The sequence below is a fragment of the Sphaeramia orbicularis genome, chromosome 13, assembly GCF_902148855.1.
Source record: "Sphaeramia orbicularis chromosome 13, fSphaOr1.1, whole genome shotgun sequence".
Classification (NCBI taxonomy): domain Eukaryota; kingdom Metazoa; phylum Chordata; class Actinopteri; order Kurtiformes; family Apogonidae; genus Sphaeramia; species Sphaeramia orbicularis.
The window spans coordinates 4,013,872-4,038,905 of record NC_043969.1 but is presented as its reverse complement, the minus strand read 5'-3'; the positions used below and the strand labels follow the sequence as shown (position 1 = coordinate 4,038,905).

Genomic DNA, 25,034 nt, shown 5'->3' with positions numbered 1-25,034 from the left:
TCAGCTCATACCCTCACAGTGACATGTCAACCAAGTATCTACTGGTCTCAGGAGTCACCCCACATCATACTTACATAATTCATTAGAAAACCGGTTTAGCCGTTTAAGAAATATAAATTTCTCATGTTTGCAGCACTCACTACAGGCCAACATTCACAAAATTCTGCTCATACCCTCAAAGACAGATGAGAACCAAAGATCTAAGATCTGGTGTTGATAGCATTTATTTTGACCGAGATATGTAATAGTTAACATTTTTTTAGCTAGCTAAAGAAATGTATTCATTTATAATTGTGGCATGTTTCGACTGAACGAAATTCTTTTGATAACTTCGTAACATGTCTATGACAAGAGCGTAAATGCCAAGATTCACACAGATCAGATAAAATCCCAAGTAGGAGTTTCAAAAATAGGTTTTCCAGTTTTCGCAGTTTTGCCGGAAAAAAAGTCATCCCACAAATCTGCCTGACCATGCCTACATGATTCAACCCTATTCAGGAAATCTGAGGATATGAGGTTTTTTAATATGTGACATACAGTGTGGGAGTTATAGACCAAAATGCATTGTCTTTGGTTCTATCGCCCCCTGTTGGTGGACATATATAATTGTTTGCGTCTCAGTTCCGTGCAGGGGTCTGGACCAACCCTCCAAATGTCAGCGCTCTACCATGTACGCTTTAGGCTGCAGGAACAGTTGGAGCCGGATTCCTTGCATTCACTGGAATGGGACCAATGCATGAGGAATGCAAAAGGAGGAATGTGTGGGACTGGGATTTGTTGTAATAAATTACACCCACGTTGACCAATCATTACCAAACTTTACAGCTGGTCTCAGGAGTGACCCCACATCATACTCACCAAATTTTGTATGAATCAGGACCAACTTTTTTGTGACTTGATATTTCTCTGTTTATAGCGCCCCCTATTTTCCGATTTGTACCAAATTTGGCACAGAGCCTCTGGTTGATCTTTAAAACAAGTAACTAAAGTTTGATGTGGATAGCATTTTTTTGAGAAAGATATGCAACAATGTGTTTTTTAGCTAGCAAAAAAATTTGTTCGTTTATAACTAGCACATTTTTTACAGCAGCAAGCTGATTGTGATAACTTTAGATCAGAAGCCTCTGAAGATTGTCTGTGCAAAGTTTGAAGACAATGGGGCTTAAACCCTAGTAGGAGTTCGAAAAAGTATGTTTTCAATATCTAGCAACTTAGAAAGAAAAATGTGCAGTGGAAGTGGGCGTGGCCTATGTCAAAAGACTCATCTCTATCCAAGGAATACAAAGATGTAAAGTTTATGAATGTGTCATTCAAAATGTGGAAGTTAGAGGCAAAAACGCATATTTGTCTGTTATAGCGCCACCTAGTGGCGTACATCCACAGTTTTTGCTCTGGTAGATCTGTGTCCTATTCTATAGGGTCCATAGAAATTTCACAGCCCTCAGCAGAACAGTTCAGCTGTAGGAAATGTTTGTTGTTTAAGTTGTAATAGGCCACGCCCACATTGTTCAGCCACACCCACCTTCAAGATCTGGCCTCAGGATAGGCCCTCCATCATACCCACCAAATTTTGTAGAAATCGGTGCAGCCGTTTCAGAGATATAAATTTTCCATATTTGCAGCGCCCCCTAGTGGCCAAAATCCACCAAATTCGGCTCATACCCTCAGAGTCACATGAGAACCAAGGATCTAAGATCTGGATTTGATAGCATTTATTTTGACCGAGATATGTAAGAGTAAGCATTTTTTTAGCTAGCTACAGAAATTTGTTATTTAATTAAATGCGCATTCTTCGACCAAAGAAAATTCTTGTAATAACTTTAGATCAGGCGCATGAGACGAGTGTATGTGCCAAAATTCACGCAGATCGGACAAACTCCCAAGTCGGAGTTCGAAAAAGAAGGTTTTCCAGTTTTCGCGATTTTACGGGGAAAAAAGTCATGGCGGAAATGGGCGTGGCTAAGCTCACGTGATTCAGTCCTATTCAGGGAATCTGAGGATGTAAGGTTTTTGAATGTGCGACATACGGTGTGAGAGTTATAGACCAAAACGCGTTATCCTTGATTATAGCGCCCCCTACTGGTGAATATATGCGCATTTTTGCGTCTGAGGTCCCTGCAGGGGTCTGGACCAACCCTCCAAATTGCACCTCGTACCATGTACGGTTTAGGCTGCAGTAACAGTTTTATCAACGGAAGAATAAAAAGAATAATAATAATAACTAGAACTGCGAGCAGTTATGAACGGGGGCCAAGCCTCCCCGCCCACTCGGACCCCAGGCCCCACAGAGCCCACGGAAGTCGTCCCCGAAGGACGTGGGTCTGGGGCCGAGCTGGTGGAGGCTGGGCCCCGTTCATAAGGGTTTACAGTTGGAGTTAGTATTCCACCGTCTGAGCCGCTGTATTCACTGGAATGGGACAAATGCACCAGTAGAGTGTAAGGAGGAATGTGTGGGACTGGGATTAGTTGGAATAGATTACACTCACGTTGACCAATCATTACTGAACTTTACAGCTGGTCTCAGGAGTGACCCTACATCATACTCACCAAATTACATAGAAATCTTTAAAGGAGTTTAAGAGAAAAAAAAAATCACATATTTACAGCGCCCATTAGAGGCTAACATTCATCAAATTCAGCTCATACCCTCACAGTGACATATCAACCAAGTACCTACTGGTCTCAGGAGTCACCCCACATCATACTTACATAATTCATTAGAAAACCGGTTTAGCCGTTTAAGAAATATAAATTTCTCATGTTTGCAGCACTCACTAGAGACCAACATTCACAAAATTCTGCTCATACCCTCAAAGAGATATGTAATAGTTAACATTTTTTTAGCTAGCTAAAGAAATGTATTCATTATAATTGTCGCATGTTTCGACCGAAAAAATTCCTTTTGATAACTTAGTATCATGTCTATGAGAAGAGTGTACATGCCAAGATTCACACAGATCAGATAAAATCTCAAGTAGGAGTTTCAAAAATAGGTTTTCCAGTTTTCGCAGTTTTGCCGGAAAAAAAGTCATCCCACAAATCTGCCTGACCACGCCTACATGATTCAACCCTATTCAGGAAATCTGAGGATATGAGGTTTTTTCATATGTGACATACAGTGTGGGAGTTATAGACCAAAATACATTGTCTTTGGTTCTATCGCCCCCTGTTGGTGGACATATATAATTGTTTGCGTCTCAGTTCCGTGCAGGGGTCTGGACCAACCCTCCAAATGTCAGCGCTCTACCATGTACGCTTTAGGCTGCAGGAACAGTTGGAGCCGGATTCCCTGCATTCACTGGAATGGGACCAATGCATTAGGAATGCAAAAGGAGGAATGTGTGGGACTGGGATTTGTTGTAACAAATTACACCCACGTTGACCAATCATTACCAAACTTTACAGCTGGTCTCAGGAGTGACCCCACATCATACTCACCAAATTTTGTGTGAATCGGACCAACTTTTTTGTGACTTGATATTTCTCTGTTTATAGCGCCCCCTATTTTCCGATTTGTACCAAATTTGGCACAGAGCCTCTGGATGATCTCTAAAAGAAGTAACTTAAGTTTGATGATGATAGCATTTTTTTTGAGAAAGATATGCAACAATATGTGTTTTTTAGCTAGCAAAAAAATTTGTTCGTTTATAACTAGCACATTTTTTACAGCAGCAAGCTGATTGTGATAACTTTAGATCAGAAGCCTCTGAAGATTGTCTGTGCAAAGTTTGAAGCCAATGGGGCTTAAACCCTAGTAGGAGTTCGAAAAAGTATGTTTTCAATATATAGCGACTTAGAAAGAAAAATATGCAGTGGAAGTGGGCGTGGCCTATGTCAAAAGACTCATCTCTATCCAAGGAATACAAAGATGTAAAGTTTATGAATGTGTCATTCAAAATTTGGAAGTTATAGGAAAAAACGCGTATTTGTCCGTTATAGCGCCACCTAGTGGAGTACATCCACAGTTTTTGCTCTGGTAGATCTGTGTCCTATTCTATAGGGTCCATAGAAATTTCACAGCCCTCAGCAGAACAGTTCACCTGTAGGAAATGTTTGTTGTTTAAGTTGAAATAAGCCACGCCCACATTGTTCAGCCACACCCACCTTCAAGATATGGCCTCAGGACGGGCCCTCCATCATACCCACCAAATTTTGTAGAAATCGGTCAAGCCGTTTAGGAGATATAAATTTTTTATATTTGCAGCGCCCCCTAGTGTCCAACATTCGCCAAATTCAGCTTATACCCTCAGACTCACATGAGAACAGAGGATCTAAGATCTGGTGTTGATAGCTTTTACTTGGACCGAGATATGTAAGAGTTAGCATTTTTTTAGCTAGCTACAGAAATTTGTTCGTTAATTATTTACGTATTTTTCAACCAAACAAAATTATTGTAATAACTTTGAATCAGGTCCATGAGAGGAGTGTATGTGCCAAAATTCACGCAGATCGGACAAAGTCCCAAGTCGGAGTTCGAAAAAGTAGGTTTTCCAGTTTTCGCGATTTTACGGGGAAAAAAGTCATGGCGGAAATGGGCGTGGCCTAGCTCACGTGATTTAGTACTATTCAGGGAATCCGAGGATATAAGGTTTTTGAATGTGCGACATACGGTGTGGGAGTTATAGACCAAAGCGCGTTATCTTTGATTATAGCGCCCCCTACTGGTGAATATATGTGCATTTTTGCGTCTGAGGTCCCGGCAGGGGTCTGGACCAACCCTCCAAATTGCACCACCGTACCATGTACGGTTTAGGCTGCAGTAACAGTTTTATCAACGGAAGAATAAAAAGAATAATAATAATATTGAAGAATAAAAATCCGTACAAAAACAATAGGGTTCCACAGCACCGCTGGAACTGTGGAACGCGTATGCTGGCATACGCGTCCCCCAGTCCCCGCGGGCTTGGCCCCCTAATTAGTCTGTTCATCAGCTGATCAGAAGTTTAAGACCCCAGCTTTTAAAAGCCAGAATCTATGCAAAAATGTGGATTCAATGTCATTGTCTGTCAGGTATTCATGCTGTCATGACCTCCTGATGGCAAAGGCAAAAAAGCTTTCTCTCTTTGAATGTGGTCGGATTGTTGAGCTGCATAAGTGAGGCCTCAAATCATCACTGACTGTGGAAACTTCACACTGGACTTCAAGCAACATGGATTCTTTGCCTCTCCACTCTTCCTCCAGACTCTGGGACCTTGATTTCCAAATGACATGCAAAATTTACTTTCATTTGAAAAGAGGACTTTGGACTTTCCACAGTCAGTGATGATTTGGTCTGCCATGGCATCTGCTGGTGTTGGTCCACTGTGTTTTCTGAAGTCCACAGTCAACACACCCATCTACCAGGACATTTTAGAACAGTTCATGCTTCCTTCTTCCTTTATGGAGATGTTGATTTCATTTTCCAGCAGGACTTGGCACCTGCCCACACTGTCTAGGGTACCAAAAGCTGGTTCAGTGACCATGGTGTTACTGTGCTTGGTTGACCAGCGAACTCGCCTGTCCATAGAGTATCTATGGGGTATTGTCAAGAGGAAGATGACAGACACCAGATCCAACAATGCAGATGACCTGAAGGCTGCAATCAAAGCAACCCGGGCTTCCGTTCCACCTGAGCAGGTCCACAGGCTGATCACCTCCATGCCACGCCACATTGATGCAGTAATTCATGTAAAAGGAAGCCCAACCAAGTATTACAAGAGTACATAGAAATGAATATACCTTTTGGAAGCCTGATATTTCTGTTTAAAATGTCCTTTTTTAATTGATTTTATGCAATATTCAAATTTTCTGAGGCACTGAATTTTGGGTTTTCATTATCTGGAAGCCATATTCATCAAAATTTCAAGAAATAAAGCTTGAAGTATTTCACTCTATGTCTAATGAGTCAATATAACATATGGGCTTCACTTTCTAAAATGAGTGACAAAAAATATTGAACTTTTTCATGATATTCTAATTTTTTGAGATGTACCTGTAAGTTCGGCTACTTCCTACTCCATTTCGGAAATAAAGTGTTGTTAAAGAGCCACAGTGAAATAGTTGTACATTGTGTGACATTTTTTCCCTTTTTTTGGTTAACTTCTTACCTTCAATATTCCGGAGTGTTCCTTTTAAATTTGTAATTTCACTCTGCCTTTTGTTCACTTTTATATGCTATTCCTACTTATGTTCAAAATAAAGTTTATCATTATTATTATCATTATGCTACTGACCCACGATGAATGGCGAAGACATGACACCAGGGGTGAAAGGAGCTGCTGGAATGAATAGAACATCCTGTCTTCTCGTAGGTGGTTTATGCGTGTGCAACAGGATGTCGCTACGTCTTGTTCAGCTTAAACACCAGTAAGAGGAACTATGTCTCATGTAGCCTTCTACTGGATTACCTGTTTGTTCACTGCTGTATACTTACACATTTAGGTCTACTGTGGCTCAAGTGACAAGACAGTAATGACATAAAAGATGCAACAAGATGAAAACAACTTTCAGGACATGACAAGAGTTAACAACAAATAAGGTACACCACAATGAAAACGATGTAGTAAGAAAAAAATTAGTCCAAAGACAGGAAAAAAAAAACGGGAAAAAATTGAGCTAAATGCAAACAGGACAAAAGACACCATAAAAATGGTGGAGAATGACGAACAATGACACAAAAGACGCAACAAAGTCACAGCAAGACAGAAATGAAATGAAATGGGTTTGTGTTTTTATTCATTTTCACATTATGACAAACATTTCAGAAATGTAGTTGTAAGACTTTCAGGGTAATTGTAATATAAACATCCATTTTCAGTATAAAAATTGAGTAAGAGATTTGGTAAGTGAAAATACGAACAAAATAAACCCATAAAACAAAAAAAAAAGAGGGAATTTTTTTTATTATATGTGTTGCACAACAAACTAGTATCACGTAAAACATGTATTTGGTTTACCCGATACTTGCAGGTGAACCAAAATATTAATTTTGGAGTGTAGTTTCAGTGCAGAAAATTGTGCTTATTTTCATTTTGAATCATGACGTTATTATGTAAGTGAGGTTTTTTTTTTTTTTTTTGGTGGTTAATAACACATTTTTGTGTGGTCTGACTCCCACATGTATTCTTGCTTGACGTGGACCTAAATGAGACATGTGACTGTGCCTTCTGTCTGTGCAGATCCATTGTATCACCTTTAAACTCTGTATCCGGCTTCCAGAGAACTGCTGGGTTACTGGGAATACACCGACAGAGCACATCAAAGTGAACCGTGAAAAGTGGGATTAGCTCAGTCTGATTACATAATGGAGTTTATACCTGGGCTAGGGAATACGTGTGCTGATGGCTCTGTCTATGCTCTATCCTTATTTTCTTTGGCATAATTTTTTACCAAAATGGCTTGTATTTCTGCTGCAAATGCTGAAATGTTTCTTTTCTTCCTCAGTATCTGTTCGTCGACTCCACCAACAACTACCTGTGGAACACCTTTGACTTCTGTAAGAGTGTCCAGGGCTTCTCGCTGCCCTTCAAACCCACCGACCTGCTGCTGCACAGCCGGCGGTCCAACCTGGTGCTTGGCTACGACAGTTCCCACCCCAACAAACAGGTAAACCCGACAAAACTGCACCTCATGTTCACTTCAGGGCCTTTATTTTTGGGCTGAAACAGCGATATTTCAACTAATTTCTAATATAAAGATGGAAAAATGTAATTGTTATTTACACTTTTTCCATTAATCATATATTCTAATTTTAAAGTGTGCGTAAGCCTACAGCTACCAAACCAGAGAAAGAATACAATGTATTGTGAAACTGCTGTAATAAAGCAGTCTCTTCTTGTTACAATGACATATAAACTTTTTGTGTTATGAAATTACATTGTACCACACAAAATAACTTTGTTATAAGTGTTTCATGTTGGAACAGCTGTATCAGATCTTTGTATGATGTTACGGATACATGAATGTAAGGTTGTATAAAGATGTTTTCATGTTAAAACAAGATGGTTTTCCCACTGAAACATGATTTTGATTGTTCTGATAATTCTCATGTTGTGACAAGATACAAGAAAACAAATGGTACCAAGCACAACAAACCCCGCCCCTCGCACATATTGTATCTTATTTTGGCATCGATCCAGCTGATGTCCTATGCTATGTCTATGCATGTGCTGATGTCAACATATCAGTTGCCTCTATATATGTGCCCAGTTTGAAGTAAGTTGAAACAAAATTTATGTTTTTATAGACCTTTGAAATTTTGCCCATTATAAGTAAGTGGGAGAAAAAAAAAAGATTTTGAATATTCAAAAAAACTTTTGAACTTTGACCTACTTTTCCCAAAATGTAAGGACATCAATTCTGGGTCACAGGCAATCTATAAACTCAATTTGGTATAAATTCACACAGTAGTTCAGCTTTTATAGACATTTGAAATTTTGCCCATTATATGTCAATGGGGAAAAATAAAGATTTTAAAAATTCTTAAAAAGTTTGAACTCTAACTTTTCCCAAAATGTAATGAGATCTATTCTGGGTCACTGGCCATCTATAGACCCAATTTGGTATGAATTCAACCAATAGTTTTGCAGCTAGAGAAAGAAAGAAAGAAAGAAAGAAAGAAAGAAAGGAAGGAAGGAAGGAAGGAAGAAAGAAAGAAGAAAGAAAGAAAGAAGAAAGAAAGAAAGAAAGAAAGAAAAGAAAGAAAGAAAGAAAGAAAGAAAGAAACTAATCCCCCCCCCTTCAGGGGCTGGGATAAGAACAAACAATATTTTGTGGGACAACATTGGTGTTGATTATGGCACACAATCACTGTGGCATAGTTTTAGATGATCAATACGATATCAATATATATATATATATAAATACTATATAGATGTAGTATTGATCACTTCTTTCTTGCAAATTTTTTTTATTCTACTTACTGTAACAGACAACAGTTTCACTTATATATATATATATATATATATATATATATATATATATATATATATATATATATATATATATATATATATATATATATATGTATGTATGTATGTGTGTGTATATATATATATATATATATATATATATATATATATGTATGTATGTATGTATATATATATACATACATACATACATACATACATACACACACACACACACAGTACATTTTTTCATCAGTCTAAATAGATAGATACTTTTTTTTATCCCGAGGGAAAGTCTGGACTTATCAGATCACATGACCTTTTCCATTGAAACACAGTCCAGTCTTTATGCTCTCTATCAAACTGATGGTTTTTAAATAAATGAGAAGCTCCTCAATGCATCAGGAGAGATTAAACAACTTGTTGTCCAAAAGAAAGGTTACTTTTTTGCCCAAGCAGTTTTTTTGATGTTATAATAACATGCAAGCTTCACACTCCTGCACTAAACTATTTATCTTGTATAATGTAAAACATCATGTAATGTCATAACTTCACAAAAATTATGTCATGGTGTAACATACTTTGATTTGTATGTTGTTATTGTGTGAACATATCTTTATATTATCTTAATATACTGTATCATAAGGATATCTTGTGATAACCATCCTGCAAAAAATGCGACAAATACACAATAAATACAGTACACAATACATTTGCACCTCTTACTCTGCTGTGCGCTGATACCGAATTTCACGAGATCAACAAAAGCTGCAGCCAAGCTTTTTAGGATTTTTTTGTACAAAGCGTTTTGGTTTCTTCATCTTGATTTCAAGCACAATAGCAGCAAACAGCTCTCCAGTGTTCTCTTTGTCACATGTGTAAGAGCCAAAACGAAAGAAGGAGCATGACCTACATTTTTACAGAGCACCATCCCCCTCTTCTTCTTCATCGTTCCTTCTCTTTCTTCTTCCTCTCCCCCTCCTGATCTCTCCTTACACTCTCTTTCTCTTCTCTGTTCTGCCTCTGTAGCTGTGGAAATCAGACGACTTTGGGGAGACGTGGGTGTTGATCCAAGAGCACGTGAAGACCTACTTTTGGTAAGACGACCACTGTCCCACGACGGCTTACGATAAGCACAGCAAGCACTTGAAGTGTATATATACTGCAAGTCACAAATGTCCCAAACTGTGTGCTGCAGGCTTTTAGAAAATTTAAAGAAGTAGGCACGACCAGAAAAAACATTTCACATCAGCATTTTAGTAATATAATTATAGCTGTGGGGAGACCATATTAGGATCAATAACGGTAGTGAAGTAGCAGCTGCATATTTAAAGAATAAGGGCTTTGACTTGTATTTACTCAGCATGCTGTCTTCACATGGCACGTAGTAGTGACTCTATTAATTTCTTTGCACTTAGTAAAAACTTGACCTGCAGAGAGCGCTTCAGAAAGCACACATGAATGGTCTAAAGAGCAACAAAAATTCACTGGGGATCCTAAGCACATGGACACACAGTATAGAAGAGATAAAAATCAATTTACTCTTGATTCCTCTGCAGAATATGAACCGCAATGCCCCAGGTTCATGAAAAAAATTCTTGAACTTGAAAGAAATAATGTTTGGATTCTTAAGAGTCTGCTTTTGTGTGTAGGTTATTTAAAAGCACACATCTGTGTATGGTAGTAGTACTAGTAATTTATTTTATTTAACAGAACATGATATACTGTATACATACATAATGTTTGGATTTCTATATTAAACATGGGCGACAAGGAGTAGGCTGAAGCAACAGCTTATTTATGCCTATCCTATTTACAAAAAGGAAAGTTGCAGAAACAAAACAAGATAAAAAGATGTTGCAGTTTTGAACAATAATATAAATAAATAAATAATACAATCTGAGCAAAATCTTAGACTTATACTGATAATTGGCTTAGTTTATCCTAATATTTTGTGTTCATTGAATACCTTAGTTTTAAACATCCTTTTAAATGTAGTGACTGATGTGCATGTTTTTAATTCTTTATCAAGGTTATGCTATAATTTTACTCCAGTTACAGATATACATTTGCCTTTTGTGTTGGTCCTTGTCTTTGATTTCTTGAACATACAGGTCCCCTTAAGGTTGTACTGGGACTCTCTGACTAAGAACAGCTCCTGTATACAGGGTGGAAGTAGGTTGTTGTGTGCCTTATAGATGAATACAGCAGTGTGGAGGTTAACCAGATCTTCTAATTTCAGAATATGTGTACTGATGAAAAATGGATTGGTGCAAAGTAATCCTTCTGATGTAATGGCTTTCTTTTGCAGGGTGAATATTGGTTTGATGATTGTTTTGTATGTGTTTCCCCATACTTCTACACAATATGTTAAGTATGGAAGTATGAGGGAGCATTAGTGTATACAGTGAGCACTTACTGCACATTATGTACAGTGAGTTTTTGTTCAATGTATACTTAATTTTATGTAGTATTGCAATGGTTTTTGAGACTTTTGTTTTCATATTATCTACATGTGGTTTCCAGCTGACTTTATTGTGTATAATAATTCCCAAGAATTTATGGTCTTTTTAGAAACTAACAGACTAATACAATTTCTTCTACAATACATCTGCAATGACTAGGAACACTTTTCCATTAAAGGAGTGAAAAGGAATTGAAATAATTCCTGGGAAAATATACCATCAAAATGTGGGCGTCAGAGCGCGGAAGTCAGAAGTGAATAAAGTTGTTGGAGTAGAGCAAGGAAGCATAATCTTAATAGAAGTCTTCATTTATTAATATAAAAAGAAATGCTAAAACGTGTGTCTGGCTAAGTTAGTATGGAAACAACCTGTAAATATTATTAGTGATGTAACCTCATAAGTGTATCAGACTGTAATTATTTGTTATCTATGCCTTGTTTATATGAAGAACCAACATCCACGGAGCTCTGGCATGGCTCATTTATTCTCTCAGACCAGTTAAAGTAAATAAACCAGTTCATTTTGTTTCGTTTTTTCTGCAGTTCCTCACGTGATTATTCGCCCAGTGTGAAGGGAGCAATGGCTCGGTCTTGTTTACATTGGGACAGACTGTGTTTGTCTTTAGGGAGGGGTGAATCAGTGGCTGTAACAGAACCAGATCAGTCCCCAGGGGTGAAATGGTTTGTGTTTACTTTCACTGTGTCAGTCTTTTCCTGTATGAGTGTGTTTGTGGGGGTGGACTGAGAAGACCCTCGTTCTCAACCTGTTGGTAATGCACTGCTGCAATAGGGTTTTGACGTCAGTTCAGCATGTCAGGGCTTTTAAAGGGTTTATTACATATTTGCTACTCTTCACCTGGTTGTTAGATGTGGGATTGATAAATAGATGAATAATTTTTTGTGGATCTTTCATGACCACTGGCCCCAGACTCAAAACATTTCATTGCTCTATCTCACAGTTTGCTTTGCAGGTGAAGTGTGAGCTGGATGGAGAAAAAAAAGATTTCAAGATGGGATTTATGTTGATGATTTGAACATTTTCACTCAGTATGGATAGGTTTAGCAGCTTATCACACAGTGGCAATAAATGAAGGACTGGCAAATTGCCACATGTTGGTCCATTTTGTGTTTGGTGAGTAAATCTCTGACAGCTGTTTGACTACATGGACAGGTAAATGTAAAAAAAGAAAGTACTCATTGTGGAAAAACTACAATGAGATTCATTTGCAGATGCACCGATTCTGTCTATCATGCTGTCTGCAATTTAGATCCACTGAAACAAGAGCAGTAACTGCATGGTGCCTTCAGGTGCCTCTGGGAAAACATATACTCGTTACTGCTAAGGTTGTTAAAAGCGAAGAGTTTTTCCTTGTGACATGGTTCATGTGATCACGGAAAAATTATACTATTTAAAAACTGAACACATAAACTCCACAGTTTGGATATCAGAGTGTCTTAAATAAAAGTTTGTGAAGTTCAGAAAGGTGGATTTCATTTGGAGTACAATTTTTTTTTTTTTTTGTAAGTTAAGTTTTTTTAATAGAAATCTTTTTATTGGAGATTTTGGTACCTAAATATACAAAAACTTTCACAACCACATAGTGCAGTGTCTGACTTGGCACAAAATCAATGAATGGTTGCCATATCATGCAGAACAGGGGTGACCAACCCTGGTCCTCAAGATCTACTATCCTGCATGTTTTAGATGTTTCCCTCTTCCAGCACACCTGACGGTCGTTATCAGGCTTCTGCAGAGCTTGATGATAGGCTTATCATTTTAATCAGGTGTGTTGGAAGAGAGATACATCTAAAACATGCAGGATAGTAGATCTTACGGACCAGGGTTGATGACCCCTGATGTAGAACATGCCCACATTTTTTTCAGTGAGAAGTTAATCTGTCCTTTTTGGAAATGTGTCATCACACCTTTGTGTAAACAGGGTCACAAACATGTCAAAGTGCACTGTTAGTTTAATTGGGTTCAGTCATTTTTGTACTAAGTGAAGTGAGAACTGGATTGGGGTTAAGTTGTTATCTTAAATAGAGGTGGACCGATTATCGGCCGGGCCGATTATCGGCGCCGATATTTGGAAATTTGACATATATCGGTATCGGCCTTTTTTTAATCCGATGGGCCGATATTGAGAAATCAATTTAAAACTGGGTTATTTCGGCTCAGATGCAGCCGCGCCTCCCTCTCTCTCTCGCTCTCTCTCTCTCTCTCTCTCTCTCTCTCTCTCTCTCCTGCACTGTCCACTCTGCGCCCTCTGATTGGTTGACGTGGAAGCTGTCCTCACACACACAGACTGGGACTGACTTGGGATGAGACTGCGTCCTATACATTTTCTCCATTACTAATACATAGAGCGTTTAGAGCCAGACTGATGAACTAATGTTCTGGTAAAAGCTCATCAGACTCCACCTCAGCGTGCTTCCCTAAAACAAGTGAACTGAGTTTTTTAGGCGCTCTCTCTTAATCCCACACACATGCTTTTCTATCACAGACTGTTTCCATCTCCATATTATCAGCAGTCTAATTCTCAGACATGTCAGGAGGTAATCTGAGTTAGCAGAGCTGCCGCTAATGTTTACTCTGCTCTGACGTTCTTCTGAAACATTAGTAGTAGTTGTGAGATGTAGAGCACAGGGATGTTTAGTACAGTTTCAGAAGAGTTTTCTGCGTTTACCTTTGACACGTGTTCTCTCTCTGGAGCTTCTTGCACAAAAAACGTTGCTTCTCTGCGGTGTGTACTCCTTCCGCATCGAAATCTGACGCGGAAGGGTACCCCCTGCGTCAAATAGTGCCGCTCTGGGGCTCTGACTGCATGTGTCGATTTCTGACTATTTGGGATGAGACTGTGTTGGTATGTAATGTAATAGTGTGTGTTTGCGTTAGTCACATGAAGAACTCTACAACTCACAACTACTAATGTTGCTGTGAGCTTTCTAGTCCTATGATCTGAAAATTAAAGTGAAGATGAGGGAGTCAAATTCAGAAGTGATTTATCTGAACATGGTGGAACATTTTAAATCCAGTGTGTGCTCATTAAAGCCCTAAAGGCTGTTTGTGTTCTGTCAGGAGTTTAATGGCACTCATAGCAACTATTATACTTTTTATGTAGCTTTTGTCATATTAATAATTAATATTGTAGCAACATAGTTTTGAATGACTGGGTCCCTGCTATCGCATGGTAAAATATAAAAGTTAATAATGAAATCAACTTAAGGCTTCCCAAATGCTGTAATAAATGAAGCATGATGAGTTGAGCAGATGTCAGCATGTGGCCCAAGAGTTTACAAGAGTCTCCCTGTATTTTTGTTGTGTTTGAACTTAAAACAAAGATAAGTCATTATAGTTATATTTAAATTTTACTTTATTTACTGTGGAAAAATTTAAGGGAGCTATTTATTTAAGCTTTTATTCAACTTTATAAGAGATGCTTCTGAGTCTAGGAAATCCATGCACTTCTGGAGCTATTATTTTCTATTTGTTTGATTAAATAAACATGTTTTAGGCATTTAAACGAAGTTCAGTGTTTGCGTTATTCAAAATTTTTCACGCCGATTTTTACACTTTTACTGCAAATGAATATCGGCTCCAAATATAGGTATCGGCCCTGAAAAACCCATATCGGTCGATCTCTAATCTTAAACCTCAGACATGGTTTAAACTATTTTTGGACCAGTAGTATTGAAATATTATGGCAGTTCCAGAAAATGTAAACTAATGAAGCTGGTTTGTCCACAGTGTTCACAAGATGGATTTAAGTGTTTCTCTAGTTTGATTGAAATTCACATTTTAATACAGTATAAAAATTCTCAAGAGACCAAAATAGACAAGGTCGCTAAAGAAGTAGAAAGATTTTTAATAATCATGGGTTTTTCACCTGCCATGGCTTTTTGTTGCCATTATTTGACTTAATATAATGTATTTTTGTCTACTTTTGAATCTATACTATTGCAGCGCTTGGAAAATTAGCTTTAATATCTCAGTAGTAAATGAAGTGCATGTAAAGACAGTCATGAGTTAGATAATGAAAAAGGCTGCTCTTTAATTTCATATAGTAATTAACTAAAATACACTTGTGTTCATGGATTTAAAGGTTGTGAATGGTCAGCAAAATTATATTCGCAGTCCTTGAAAAGTCATTGACAGGCTGAAATCTTGTGTTTGAACTCTGTAATTTCCTTTTTTTTAATTTCCCCCTGGAGTTCGTGCAGAATACATTTGTGCCTAAAAGCACAAGTTGAAAGTGAAAATGACAACCTGCAATTCGAGTCACCTTGTAATTACTGGATAATTTGTTCATAAATAAAAGTGTTAATATGTAAACTTTGCTTTCAGCTTGTGCTTTGCCCTCATGAAGCTGATTAAGTGTTGTGATTTAGGGAACTGACAAATTGTCTTTGCATTATTTAGATTTTCCACTGCAGAGCGTCAGTCACTGCTGGGGAACTTGGTCACCTAGCTCGCTGCAGACTCCATTTGTATTACAAGTAGCATTCCCTTCGAACAAGGGAAAACATTGCTCTTGCTCTGAGTTAAAATACTTGATGTATAGTCTGCCGCTTTAACCCACTTTGACAAAGCTCATTGAAAGCTGTAGTGTAAAAGTAGCCTTTTCTTTAAAGCCCTCTGAGCTGCACTGTTGCTGTATCCCAGACAGTCAAATTGATGATGGCATCTCTCTTCTCTGTGCCAGACCATTCAGCATTCTCATCCCAATTCTTTAAATTGAAATGAAACAAGTCAGGGTGCTAGAATATGTTTAGGACTGACAGGGTAAGTAAAGGCAGCACTAAAGAACAACATCAGACCATCCTCTAGATCAGTGGTTCTTAACCTTGTTGGAGGTACTGAACCCCACCAGTTTCATATGCACATTCACCGAACCCTTCTTTATTAAAAAATAAAATATGATTTTTTTCAAATTCAAGACACAGGTATATGTTTTACTGGTGCACAAAATGAACCGTGCATTAACATCACTGTGTTCAAAGAACAAACCAATACAGTGCATGAACCCACAACAAATTACATACCTTTTCACAAAGACATGACCTTTTTTAATACTATCAAACTGAAATGGTTTTAATTTTTAACCTTATGTATTCCAATAATGAACTTATTGTATTTATGCTATTTATCATTTTTAACATTTTAACACACAGCCATCACCTAATTTCCATCAGGCTACAATAATAATGAATATTTACTGCAAATCGGTGTGACTGACAGCTTTAGCGTAATACGATTTCTCCATCCGTGGCAGTGCGTCGGTCGTCACGTGATTGTAACTGACCAGTGCGGTGACCGACAAATGTAAACAAACGCTACACATGGCTGCCTCCGTGGTTAACAGGAAGTAGCAAAAGTCATAACATCGATGTGGAAAATACTCAAATAATTCATCGTCAGACGAGTGGAAGAGATTATAAACACTTCCGGATGTGTTGTAGTGCTATAAGCAACAACAATACACCGCGTATATTGGATGTCAATCAGAGAAAGAGTCTCCGAAGCCGTTTGTTTACATACACAGACCTAGCCCGACACACACACCCGACTAATGAGTCGAGTGTGTGTCTTGACCTCCGCCGAACCCCTGAGACTGACTCACCGAACCCCTAGGGTTCGATCGAACCCAGGTTAAGAACCACTGTTCTAGATGTTAACTTGTTGATAAATGACCAACTCAAATGACTAAATATCCCCACAGCCTTTCTCTGTGTCTCCTTAAATGACTTCAAGATGGAAGTCAGGCAGGTCATCTGTGTGTTGTTTACCTGCACACACCCCGATACACACCTCACGTGGGTCCTCTTCATGTACTTATTTGATTAAGAAGAACCTGATCTGAAAGTGACACAAAAGAAACTAAGCAGCTGCTATCTGATAACCAGCTCTTTCTCATACTTACCAAACAAAGCAGAGAAAAGCATGTTTATCTGGCAGTGTCAGACAGTTATGTAATTTGTAGTTGGCATGAAATTTTGATTAACCCTTTCACGCATAGTGGTCACTACAGTGGACAGTTACTCTACAGCTGTTCTCTTGTATATTCATAGGTTTTGTTGTTTTAGTTCCATATCAGCTGACACAGTGGACACTTATGCACCATCCCATACACTGTAATTCATGTAATTACTGTAACTTTGCTGTTTTTGATAAACCTGATCTGCACTAACATGTTTGAGTGTAAATCAATTGCTTGTTTTTAGTGCATGGACTATGTGCCAGTATTGTTTTATTCTATTGACTGTCTTTTACTCCTTTCCTGTTTCATTATGTACAGCACTTTGGGACAGGAGTGTCTGTTTTTAAGTGTACTATATAAATAAACCTTGACCTTGTTATTGTTATTAGACTGTAATTATAACAGTTTTTTTTTTTTTTTTTTTTTTTAACATATCTCCATGAAGTGAGTAATGACTCGTATTAGTGTCTGTGAAAATGTGAGATAACATCAGATGAGCAGCATTAAAAGTGATTTTCTTTCATAGATTTCCACACAGTATATCAGTAAATGCATGTTTCTTTGCTTCAAAAATGAAACGCATGGTGTCCAGCCGAGTGCACATTTTTGCAAGTCATTGAAAAATGAAATATAAACAATAAAATTAAGAATAAGGAAAAGAAATAAGAAAAATAAAATAACAATAATAATAATAATTATAAATAAATAAATAAATAAATAAATAAATAAATAAATAAATAAATAAATAATTCAATCACATTGTTTTTTTTCATGCCTAAAGAGGAATAAAACACTTGGGGGGAAAAAAATCTTAATTAAGGCGCTCATAATTCACACATGAAAAAGTTAAAACCTTCACTGATTGCACGTGACGGGCGTGGCTGAGTACTGGGCTACATGTGTTTTTCATGATGCAGTCAGTAAACATTTGCTGTATGCTGACAGTGGGTGCATCATGAGTGATCCTTTGTGACCCCTTCACATCCCCTACTCTATGTGCAAATGAACAAGCTCACAATTTCTTAAACAACAGCAAGTTTAACAGGATGGTCTAAAGCAGGGGTCTCAAACTCATATTCTTTCAGGGGCCACATTCAGCCTGATTTGATCTCAACCTATAAATAATGACAACTGCATATTTTCTTCTCGGTTTGATGTGAAACAAATTATATTATACTATGCCCATAAATAATGACAACTTCAAATTTTTGTCTTTGTTTTAGTGCAAACAAACCCCATTAAATTATGAAAATACTTACTTTTGTAAACTATCCAAACAAAAAAGATGTGAATAACCTGAAAAAAACAGAAATTTCTTATGAAAAATAAGTGCAATTTTAACAATATTGTGCCTCAACTTATCATTTATACATCTGCATTATGGATTGAATCTACAAAGACACCAAACACTTAGTAACAGGCAGAAAATTGTTAAAATTGTGCTTAATTTTCTTTAGACATTTCAGGTTCATATTTGTTCAGGTTTTTCAAATTTTATTGTTACAGGATATTTTGTAAATGTAACTATTTTCATATTTTAATGTTATTTTTTGCTCTAAAACAAAGACAAAAATTTGAAGCTGTCATTATTTATAGGCATAGTGTAATAATATTTTAGCAGAGGAGAAAATATGGAGTCATTTTTTGTAGGTTATGATACTATTATTTGACTGTAGATCATATTGGTCTGTGTGTGGAACCTGAACTAAAATGAATTCGACAGTCTTGACTGTGGAATTTTTGCACTTTGCAAATTCATCCCATGGGCTGGATGGGAACATCTGGGGGGGTCGCATTTAGCCTCCAGGCTGCATGTTTGAGACCCCTGAACTAAAGCTTCTTCGTCTGCACATCACAAATAAACCATCTGTCAGTATAATGAATGAGTAAAAGACTGTTTTGCTGCCGTTTCTCCACTAGTTAACCTCAAAGGAGTAGGGACATTTCAAGGACACCGACAGCTTCAAGGGTAGAATGTTTCATGCCTCACTGCATGAAGTGATGTGAAACGATCAACGCATCTTAGATGTCAGTATAACAACTCTGAACATTCCTTTTAGTTTATTGTTTCTCTTCATGATATACATTTACATGATGATTTATTTTTCAAGCATTTATTAAAAGTAATTTATGAATTCCAACTGGATTTTGTGAAATATGGATATTATATTGACTCACAGGAGGAAAAAACATGGCATAAGTGCACTCAAGCAGTAGTAGACCTATGAAACACTCATACTGAATTTGTTGGTGCAATTTTTTCAGACATTAAAACATATAAACAATGGGTACCATGATACATTTATGTTCTAAAGAAGGTGCTAAAAGAATGTTGCCAGTTCCCTCTGAATGCAGTGGGAGTAGGGCTGGATGATCTTATGGTTTTATATCATGATCTGTCTTAATCTGGCAAATAATTTCCTTTTCATAGGGGTTGTACAGATTGTGTCATTAAATAACTGTGCTGTCTGACCTTTCCTACTCAGTTGCTGTTTATTTAAATACTCACCCTGTAATTATTGTATTTTACAGAGTGTCACAAAGCTACCAAGGCCAGTGGCTTATGGTGCAGAGGCACTGCAAGGCTAACATCTAAGTTAAGTTCTGAAATGGAGATTCTTTAGTCACTTTATGCATTAAAGTTAATCTTTAGTTCTGTTTGTAATTACTGGACAGAGGAACTGGGATGTTACCCATTGGTTTCTGACATTTGGCTGACACTGTGATTTTTGGACCCAGAATTGGCCATATTTAGACGCAGTGGGCGAAACTATAGGAGCCTGAAGGGTCAGAGGTGACAACCACAACAGTTGAGCTATCTGTCAGGAAAAAATGTGTTTTATTAAATTAACCAAATTTCTGAAAATCTAATTTGGCAGGCAACAGAGATGTCATATAAAGCTTGTATAAAGCAGATATCAAAGCCTTCTGTTTTCCTGGAGATCTAATTAATGGAGGAAAAACTTATGGATAGACCACCAGATCCACCAGATTAGAGGGTCCAAATAAAAGGATGAGACAATAATATTGACTCAGTGAATTTAGAGAGAAGTTTATGCAAGTTTATAGGAGCTTTTTAGAACCCACTGGCCCAGGTCATTTTCCATTGGTTTTATCCCATGTTAACTTGCAGAGGTTGTGTAATGTACTGTTTTACTGGTTCTGAACAAAATTACAATTTCATGCTGTGATGAATTACTGTAGATCTGTGAGCTGCAGATCTGGCTTCTGGACTCTGATATTCAGTGTAATTTATACAGGTGCTTTAGTGTTACGTTAATGTGCAAATACATTTTTGGGTCATTATAAATTTCTAGCCAAATAAATTGGGCCACAGTCTAAGTAATTAATGGGAACACTGTTGTATCACAGATGTAGCCTATGTAGAATAAGGAACATGTGGACTAGTGTTGCAATAGTATTGCAGCAATATGTTCCAAAATGATGCGAAACTGCAGTTTCTTTTGAGATAACGGCAACAAATATAGTTTAAATCTTCAGAAACCCCAAGAAAACTTGTTATAGTTCAGTTGTAACCCACAGTTTAAAAGAGGTAAGAGGAAGGGATTGTACTTCACAACTTCATCATATGCTATTTTGGAGAAATCAACCCGCTGTACCTGTGAGTGATGGGACAACACTGTGTCCTTGTGGTATCCGGAGTGCATTCACGTCTTGTATTGTAGCTAACCACATGTGACTCCAGGTCTGAAAAGGGTCTACGTTGTTTGGGAGGTGTCAGTTATTTAGACCATTAAAGCCATTCAAGTGACGCTGAAGTTGAGGAGTTTAAATCGTGATATTAAGTGTCTATAATGATAGATGAAAGTAGGTAAACTGTCAGCAGTTAAAGCAGCACTACCAGTTGAGAACTGAGCAATAGCAACTGAAAGAATGGAAGTTTGAGTTGCACTGAAATTTGATAGTGTGTGATTAAAACTATTTACATTATAAATCACTTGCTACTGAAAATTGAAAGGGGTTGAGTTTTGTTTTGTGTTTGAGACTGGCTGTGACCCTAAAACAACTGGGTGTGTCCCCAGTGCACATTGTCACCTCAGTTATTCATAACATGGAGAAAAGAAAATTTTTATCAGCACAGCAACAACATAATGTGAATGGATGCCTTTGACCCACCACAGACCTCAGTTATTGCTTATTTGAAGCAAGGTAATGGAAGCTTGAAACCTTGAAAGAAAAAGTAATAGGATATTGACCAGTTGAGCAGTGAAATACACACTCTGATACAGTCCTGGATTTGACTACTGGAAGCAAGATGTCAGTAATTTTTTTACTCTTAATTCTTTCCTTCTGCTACTGTTACTTTATGTGTAACACGTAATTTAGTGGCTTCATCTTGTTTTTCCTCTTGTCATGTGGGCAAATTTGACAGCTGACAGGAGCTTTTGTAGTTGTCTTTGATTATTCTTCCCAGGCATCAATCAACTAAAGTTAAAGTTAACGCTGATAATGAACTTTGGACATTTTCAGTTGCTATAAACTGGTTTAACAGTGTATCACACTATAAATGCAACACTTGCAAAGTGTCACACACTTTGCCTCACTCGCAGATACATATTTGGACTAAAGTCCAAAGTGTTTCTTGGTTTAAATTACCGATAAAAAACATTTCAGTTCCTTTCTGCCATCCATGTCTGAGTTTGACACACAGAGAGGGATCAGGATGCTCCCAGTATGTATTATAAAATATGAAATCTCCACTACCAGTCAATTTGCAGCTGCTTACAGACTACATTTGGATATAGTGTGTATTTTCATTGTTTACACATTGTTCACACACACATCTGTATTCTGGTACCCTACTCTGGAAAGTCCTTTCTTTCAGGTTTTCGTCTGGCATGACTCACTACCCCCTCTAATGGACACATACATTGCTAATGGACACCTATGCCACGTTTCCACTACATGGAACTGGCTCAGCTCGGCTCAGCTTGACTCGACTCGGGCACTAGGTCCTATTCCTGGAGACCATTTCCATTACAAGATACTACCGACTTTACAGTACCTGGATGTCATAGTGATGCGGCGCATTACTTCCATGTGGTCTGCTCAGAGTAAGGATGGGAATTGAGAACCAGTTCTTTTTGAGAACCGGTTCTCAGTAGCTCGATTCCTTGGAATCATTTGCCTGCCTGCTCAACGATTCTGCTTATCGATTCCGCCTTCGTTGTGCATGCGTGATGACGTCACACGTACGCTGCATTGTTTTGGTCAGAACGTAGCTACCATGGCGTTGAGGCAGAAACTGTCTAACAAGACGACACCAGGTCCACTTACTTGGAACACTTGCAAAGCTTCCTTGTCTTCAAAAGAGTGGAATCCCTCCAATATCCTCAAACATTTGTCCACATCATGTGAATCATTTACAGGAATGTCATGAATTTGATTCACTACTTAGCAACGTTTTTGAATGTAGCGGCAGAGTGAACGCCGGGCCGGTTCCGGTGTGGGCAACAAACGTCGTTACCCCTCAAATACAAGTTTCCGAAGGTAAGAAGGGAAAGGAAATGAGGTGCACAACAACAAGAGACGAGGTGAACCGGTTCCACATAGTAGAAATGCGGCAATAGAGGAATTAGTAAAGTGTCTTTAGTTTCACTTTCACTGTACTCCCTCCCCCTCCCCCCCCAAACCGGGCCTGACATCATCTGTTCTTATTATTTGTACATACTGTATATGGTATATTTTCTGTGCAGAGATGGAAATATAAAAGACAGTTAATGCAAACACACCCATTTGTACTCTTATTCTCTCACCCAGTTAGAATCGATAAGAGAATCGATAAGGAATCGGATCAATAAGCAATACCAATAATGGAATCGGAATCGCTCAATTCTTAATGATTCCCATCCCTAGCTCAGAGAGTTGCTGATAAACTCACTCGTTGCATGTTGTCTCGTCAAGCTCGTGCAGAATTTTTCCGTCTGAACCTCCTCGACAAACCATGGTGTAGTTTTGCGGGATGTCATCATGTGGATTAACCTCCCGCTATATTTACTGTAAACTTCCGCATCTGTTTTTTGTAAAATGGCACGTCACAGAGACAACTGTCTGACCAATCAGTGGTTTGCGGTGCTGACACGTCCCGTTTTAGTATCTGGTCTCCAGTCTTGGAACCTCGGCGGAGGTGATACCAAAAAACTAGTACCAGGTACCAGATTCCAGGTCCTTTTTCGTAGTGGAAATGCAAAAAGGTCGAGTCGAGTCGAGCAGATACCATGTAGCAGAAACGCAGCAATACATTCACACTCACACATCGACCATGGCTGTGAATAAATGTTTATATCTCTGCAATAAAAAAACACAAGCATATTGGACATGTCAGAAGTCTAAGTCTAAAATAAACTTGTAGGCCATTTTTATATATAGCTTCTTACATATAGCTCCTTTAACAGTGTGTAGCATTTAGCCAGGTATATGTGATAAAACCTGTTAAAACTACTCTCCAGAAGTGGTAAAGCAGCCAAGAGAAACTGCAAATTATCTGTGGACAAAGGCAGCACAAATAAGGATTGATACCAAAGTCGTCCCTCCTGTGGCTCCATCCAATTTGGGCCTAATCCTGTTTGTTCTGGCTTCAGCAAAGGGCACTACTGTTGTGCTGCAGATCAGTCTTAAGGCATCAAAAGCCAGGGAGGCTGATTCTGTAGGCTGGTGCTGGATGAGTTTAAAACCAGCTTGATCTGATAAGTCGGTCTGCCACCCAAGTCCTAATCCTTTGTGATCTATCCACTAGGAGACAGACTGAGAGGCGAAATCCTCTGTGGGTATACAATGAGAAGTGTACAGTCTCTTTTTTCATATTAGATTACAGACAATGATTCTAATCGGTCAGACAGAGAAGATTTTTTTTTGCATTAATCAACAAAAACCTGGAGAACAAAAAGTTGAGCGGATAATTAAAGAACATGCTTGAGGTAGGGATGAGGCCCATCTGATCCAGTATCGGTATTGGGTTCTGATACCAGTGTAATTCATGGATTGGAAATTTCCATAACTACTGAAAACCAAAAGTGAAACTTAACACACTTCGAACATCTGACCCGGTTTCTGTGCCTCTGTTATACTCTCTGTTGTCATGTCCCCCCCACCCCACCCCCAGCGCCGCTGCAGAATATATGGAAACCCTGCACATAAGTTCTGCTTACGGCCACCCTGCTTCCTGAGTGTTTGCGTTCTTCACATAGGCTACATGTATTCGTTCAGTACTCCTCCATATTGTATCAAAGGCCCCGAACCAAAACAGTTCGTTACAAATGAGTGCACCGTGCTGCTGATCAGATGAAGCAGCCCTTTGTATTTCATTTGGAGAGGGGTTGTGTTAGACAAGTTTACCCTTTATGTGTACCTGTCTTGGGTTTAATAAATATTGGCAGTCAATTTGAAACCCTTACAGTTGCATATTTGTTTTTAGGATGGGATTTTTCCTATTAACAGGATTTCCTGTTTTTTACCTCGGTCACGCTTGCCGCAGGGTATTGTCATCATGAATAGATAAATAAAAATATCTGTATAATAAACTTGAAACGCACCCTTTACACTTCCTTGACATGTTTTCTCTTAAATAAATCAGAATCAAGCCTCAATATGACAAATCTTTATTCCACGTATCCCACATTGTGGATTCTGTCGTTTACATTTATTTCTTATTCATCATTAAAAGGCATGACACCAACTCACATGATC

At 38.1% G+C, this 25,034-nt stretch overlaps 1 protein-coding gene across 2 annotated transcripts in view; it reads left to right on the top strand.

The window, feature by feature from the left end:
- The window catches only part of sorl1 (sortilin-related receptor, L(DLR class) A repeats containing), a 171,000-nt gene that overhangs the window by 45,438 nt on the left and 100,528 nt on the right, over positions 1–25,034 (top strand). For both annotated transcript variants that reach the window (XM_030151836.1, XM_030151835.1), the window contains exons 4-5: positions 7,423–7,584; positions 9,915–9,982. In XM_030151836.1, coding sequence (XP_030007696.1) covers positions 7,423–7,584; positions 9,915–9,982 — 230 coding nt within the window. The remainder of the gene's footprint in view (positions 1–7,422; positions 7,585–9,914; positions 9,983–25,034) is intronic.